Raw genomic sequence first — 6,235 nt, 5'->3', positions numbered from 1 at the left:
GAATGATGGTCAGCGTAGATGCCAATATTACATAACTGCTAGGCAGTACTAGGTACTATAGAAAAAGTTCTTTATATATAACATTTCAATTAACTGTGTTAATATAATAGCCGACAACAGTGCATTCCTATAGGTTAGTTTATTCATCTTGTATGCATTTGTTATCCACACAATGATTTATTGGTTTATACTTCAATGTTGAGGATTTCATCTTATCTATTCTCAAGATTGTTGCTTTATATATGAAGTAGTTCGTATATAAAGCACGTATGTTTCAGTTGATGGGTTATACTTTATACATGGTGTCATGGATATTGAAAATACTTATATTATTCTTATTTTTTCTACTCTTTTATCCTAAATTGACTTTCTATTACTTATATGCATAGTGCACTTATTTGTTGTTTTTAGTAGGCACTCTCTTATCGAATTTGAAATTTAGTCTAGAATTTCACTATTTTCCTGTGCATAGTGGAACATCTATTTAATTTGTAAATTTGTATTTTTTTGTGATAATTTATCAATTAACATTTAAGTTATTTTTATTGCAAAGTTGCAACTTATTTTCTTCAATTAATGCAGTCTTTCTAATACCACGTTATTTGTCGATTATTTTTTCCGGTTACACCTTCCATATATTTATTTATTATTAAAGGTCAGCGAGAGGTCTTTATTAAGAGTCAGTAATACAACTGAGATACTGCTACATGTGACCCAAGACTCATGTGATTCTCTTGCTGTGCACCTGAACACTTTTTTAGAAGGGAGGTATGAAAAAAGAAGATTTTTTTTTCTTAAGAGCAATAGTCCTCAAATTTGAGCCCCGACTCTCATGGTGTCCGCTTACCGGTGGAAGGGAGCTTGAGGTTGGGTAGCGCTCCAAGAAGGCCCACTCGAGGTCGCCCTTGGGACGGCCAATGATGGAGGGGAGCTTGTGGGCTCAAGCAACCGACGGAAGAGGAGCTCGAGGTTGGGGTGGCGCTTCGGAATGACCAGTGATGGAGGGGAGATCGTGGGCTCAGGCATCCGGTGGAACAGGAGCTCAAGGAAGTAAGTATCTCGTCTGGACTTGGGGAAGATGCCTGCAAGGAGGGTGAACTCAATGCTAAAAGAGGAGGGAAGGGAGCATGGGAGGTAGGGGAGGATTCCAGCGCCGGATCTGATGATCACCAGCCGGGGAGGGGGGGGGGGGGGGGGGGGGGGGGGGGGGGGGTTGGAATGGACGTGCTAGCGGTAATAGCACATTAGTCCCATCGGATACGGTTTCCTGTAGTCACAATATGGTCCATAGTATCTTTTTTTATCATAGTCTATGATGTGTAGCACCAAAAATAGACTATATTGTGTACCTTCTTTTTCTCCTTATCCATCCCCATTTAGATGACTTGTGATGTAGAGCTGCAAGTTTAGCACCATTTTTTGTTGTCATAGTATATCTTTTTGTATTGACAAAAATCCTCTCCAACAGCTTCTTCAACTAGATTTCTAAACATTTCCATCTATTTGTGGTTTCTCGCTCGCCAAAGGTGGAGAACGGGGCTGGCTCTTCAAAGTGTACATAATGTATAGAGAAGTTGTTAGAGGCTGGAGAGATCCATGGAGTCATTTATTTCAATGGATGTCCAAATGACAAATTAGAGAATGTGTTTAAGAAAGACTGTTGATATGCTTTTACTCAGGAGCTGCTAAGAAATAATAGGTACATTAAATATAACATCTTGTCGCATATTACAAAAAAATATGGCAATTCTCATTTTAGTTGGGTCTTTTGGGAGTGAAGGGTAAATTCATGAGCTTAGGAAAATTCAATTAGGAGACAATACTCAAATAAGGTATTGGAAAGATACATGGTTGACGGCATCCCCTCAATGCGCAATATCCAAACTTGTACAATATAGTATGACATAAACATACTAGAGCTTTTTACCGGTATAGCCCTAGAGAAAATGCCTCTTCCTTCTATGGCCCTTATTTTTTTTGAACTTACCTATATAGCCCCAAAACGAATTCCTTTCCTTCTATAGCCTTTCGTCCGTTTTTGCCACTGGACGGTGTTAAGTCAAGGGTAAAATGACCAGTTTATCCCTGGTGAAAAAAATAAAATGCAGAGTTTTGTTTGTCTACGCCTTTTTTCTTTGGAAGGCCTAGCTTCTTCTTGGTGGGTACAACAGGTGTTCATCTTGGTTTCCCTGTGAGGTGACATTCAGATAGCATTGTCCTATGAAGGTAACATTCATATAGCATTTTTATTCTCTGAGTAACAGAACAACACATAAAAAAATGTACCTAGATTGACTCCTATGCTTTCCTTGTGCCATACTTGAGAGAAAAATGTACATAGTTCACACTTGAGAGAAACGAGTTCACATTTTCTCTAAAATCAAGTTCACAGAACAACAGCAGCAATGGGTCTAATATCAGGTTCAGAGAACAATAGCTACAGGCCTGAAATCAAGTTCATTTAGTTTGAGAGAAAATAGTTCACATTTGAGAGAAAAATCTAGGTAGCCATAACTGCAAGAAATATGACCATGTAAAATTCACCATGCTAAGTAGCATAACTTAATTGTCTGGAAAGGTAAAACAGCAAGTAACACTTCATGGCAGCAACAGACATGGTAAAATTCTTTGCTAACTAACAGGAATATTACTGAAAAGAAAACATCAAGTAAAATTCACCATGCTAGAATTTTGCAAACACTGGTAAGCACTCCTGCACACTCAGTTGTCAGCAGCATTTTCAGAACTGCAACAGCATGCATGTTTTCTGAAATAATAGGCAACAGCTGTCCGTCATGCAGTTTTCTGAGAAATAGATAAACTTGTCTAAAACAACATGGTCACAGACATGTCATACTAACTCCTGAAACATAGTTTCGTAATGGCCCGATGCAAATTTCAGAAAATCATCTACATAACTGTGAATCGTACAGAACTGTAAAGGCCGGGCTGCCCCTCCGCGTCGTTGGAAAGGCCGGCCGCGCCGGGCTGCTCCTCCGCGCCGCTGGAAAGGCCGGGATGGGCGTGGGAGGGGCCGCCTGGTGCCGCGCCGGATCAGCCCCGGTCGCGCGCGCTCGACCAGGCAGGCGACGGTGCCTCCCCCACGCGTAGACGCCGGCCGAGGGGGCCCGGCCCGCCGTGGATGAGGCGAATCCGGCGGCAGAGAGGCCGTCCACGGCCCCTGGCCGGCGGCGGCGGCGCCCTCCTCCATCGGACCTTTTTTCCCCGGCTCGGTCAAAGCTCGTAGCGCTCGGTCGTTTTTTCCCACGCATGGTCGCATGCGGTAGAAGGGAAGAAGAGCAGAAAAAAGGACGGAAAAAGAACAGGTAAAAAAACAAGCAACGCGCACGTTCGACGTTCCTCCCGGCTCCGCATCGGTGATTCGGAATCCGACTATCCTAGTTCGGCTCGCATACGGCATTGCAGTTAGTTTCGCCTGCCTCTGTCTATAAAAGGCGACCAAAGGCCCCGGGTTCTCGTCCAACACAACCACGCAAGTCCACCGCCATCACATCCATGGCGTTCGAGGAGCTGCTGCAGCTGCTGTCGAAGACCGAGGCGGTGGACGCGAAGCAGGACGAGGTGATGCGCCTGTTCATGCTAGCCACGGCCGAGAGCCTCGCGTCGGGGGAGCTCACGCCGGGGGACCCGGAGTGGAAGGCCATCGCAGCGCGCGGGGAGGCGCTCGTGCTCGAGGTGCTCGCCAAGGCGGCGGGATCGGTGGAGACGTTCACGCGGATGGCGGCCGAGTTCGCGGCGAGGCCCGGCGGGGAGGCGGTGGCGGAGGCGCATCGGAGGTTGGCCGTCAGCGCGGTGGCGCTGGAAAAGCGCGCCGAGGAGTACGTCGCCTTCATGCGCGGCGTCGGCGCGCTGGCCGACTCGGGCTCGGACTCAGCTGGGCGGCCCGCCGCGAGGAGGTCCAGGAGGCCCAACTCTAGATACTTTGGCCCGGAGTGGAGCAACTGATGGATCCAGCCCAACTGCATTGTTAGCATATATGTGATGGGCCTCGATTCGGCTAATAATTCAAGCGAGTCCATCGCCATCCATCCGTAGGGGTCTTACTAGACCTTCTTCATCTGTGGCCTGCTACTTTGCAACTTGCTCCTCTCGGTTGTTCAGCAATGTAGGAGGTTTTTCTTCTCTTACCTATTAAGAGAAGAAATTGAAATTGTTCGGTTGCATTGGTGGACAAGATATATTATATGTATTGTTGATGCAAAAGCATGTTGGCACTTTTTTATTGTATATTAATATACGGTGGTGATGGGCCATTCCATTTTTCATTGTTATTCGATGCTACATTTTTATATCGATTATTTTAAACATAACGTTGCAAACTGGTTTCTTCGGTGGAATCGCCTATTTGGGTTCAGACTCTTGTTTCGGTTTAATATTCCTATATGATGATAGGTGTGACTTTGCTTACGGAAATCCTCAGGTGCGGACGTCCGTTCCATCGGATGAGGGAAAAAAAGGACATTTCCCTAGACGGTCGTGTGTTCCTCACCGTTGCACCATATCGCCCCCGCTCGTCTTCTCTAGCGCAGGGGCGCCTCACCACGTCCTTCTCTAGCACGGGGGGCGCCTCGCTGTGGGAGGCCGCAGCTACCTCCACTGCGGGTGCTGCTCGCTGGGGGCACCGTACCCGCCCTATGGCCGTGGCAGCGTAGCCGCTCACCGGGGGTAGAGGGCAGCGCAGCTGCCGGCCCGCTACCATCCTCCTCCTCCATCGTGACCTAGAGCTAGATCTCGCCGTGCAGCGCTTCGCCCGCCCGCCTGCAAGGTTTTGCTGAAAGCACATGCATGTTGCAAGTGTATGTTTCAAATGTTTTAGATGTTCAAAGGTATGTTGCAAGTGTATCCATATGGCAGTTGCAAAAGTAGATCGGGATGCTACATATGTTGCAATGGCTATACACGTATGTTGCAGGCATCTGTTCCAAATGTTTTATCTGTTCCTGGATTCGGCTAATAATCCATGCAAGTCGACCTATCCGTAGGGAGCTAGTAGACCTGAATCTGTAGCCTGCTATTGTTTCACAGTTTCTTGCAACTTTTTCTCTCAGTTGTTCAACCATGTAGGAGGAGGTTTTTCTTCTACGTATCTATTCAAAGAAGAAATTGAAATTGTTCGGTTGCATTGGTGGATAAGATATTGTATGCATTCTTGATGCAAAAACAACTTTGCACATTTTTATTGTTGTATATAATAACGGTGATCGACGATTTCATTTTTCATAGTTATTCTATTCTACTTGACGAGAGTCAAACATTACGGTACGATGATGATATGGTGAGGAGGTCCGTCCCTTTGGGCGCCATCTTACCAAATAAAAAATATCTCCCACTCCGTCTCACGCGCTCGCTGCAGCCTCCGCTCTGCTTCCTCCGTCCCGTGCTCGTCGTAGGCTCCGCTCCCCCTCCTTCGCCCCATGGCCCTCGCTCGCCTCCACGACGCTAGGTTCGGCCGCTGGAGTCGCGGCTCCCCCATCTCATCGCCGTCGCCGATGCCGGCGTCCTCCTCATCACCTCCTCCTGCTACTGGAGACGGCGAGGGCGTCGTAGCCATGCCTGACTTCACGCCGACCACGATGCTCCTTGCGCCCCGGTAGCGGAAGAAGCTCACAGGGGGGCAACTGGCCAAGTTCATGGTGCTCTTCGCTCCGCCGTCTCCTAGACCCAATCTGCCCATCGAGACGGTTATCAAGTTCCTCAGCGCGCCTGACATGGTGGTCGCCGCCCACAAGAGTGTCGCGCCTAACATATTGCAAGCATATGTTTCAAATGTCTTAGATGTTTTAGAGGTATGTTGCAAGTGTTTCATGTGGATGTTGCAAAAGTAGATCGGGATGTTGCAAAAGTAGATCAAGATGTTGCAAGTGTTTCAGAGGTATGTTGCAAGCATTTGTTCAAAATGTTTCATCTGTTTTTTAGACCTATGTATGCAAGCATTTTTTTATTTGGATGTGGCATATGTTTGACACATGTTGCAAGAGTATGTTCCAATGGTTTTAGCTGTTTCAGTTGTATGTTGCAGTACGTTTTTTCATGTTGCAAGTTGCAAGTGTTTTATCTAGATGTTGCATATGTTTTACACACATGTTTCAAGTGTATGTTCTAAATGTTTTATCTGCTTCAAATGTATGTTGCTTCAAATGTTCCATGTTTCAGAGGTGTGTCCATAGAGTCATGGGGGCATGGCCCGGGCGCCGGGGGATCGGGTGCGGCGAGC

At 46.8% G+C, this 6,235-nt stretch overlaps 1 protein-coding gene across 1 annotated transcript; it reads left to right on the top strand.

The window, feature by feature from the left end:
* Positions 1-3,516: 3,516 nt before the first annotated feature.
* On the top strand, positions 3,517-3,966 carry LOC136472411 (uncharacterized). The gene has a single exon (XM_066470122.1). It carries the CDS (start codon positions 3,517-3,519, stop codon positions 3,964-3,966), a length of 450 nt encoding a protein of 149 aa, XP_066326219.1.
* The last annotated feature ends 2,269 nt before the right edge of the window (positions 3,967-6,235 follow it).

The sequence above is a fragment of the Miscanthus floridulus genome, chromosome 8 (genome assembly GCF_019320115.1).
Source record: "Miscanthus floridulus cultivar M001 chromosome 8, ASM1932011v1, whole genome shotgun sequence".
In the NCBI taxonomy this organism is placed as follows: Eukaryota; Viridiplantae; Streptophyta; class Magnoliopsida; order Poales; family Poaceae; genus Miscanthus; species Miscanthus floridulus.
Note: the sequence above shows the minus strand (reverse complement) of the source record. Positions and strands in the feature narration are given on the sequence as shown.

Excerpts from the sequence above, each read along its gene's own strand:
- LOC136472411 (XM_066470122.1), top strand. The coding sequence starts at position 3,517 with ATGGCGTTCGAGGAGCTGCTGCAGCTGCTGTCGAAGACCGAGGCGGTG.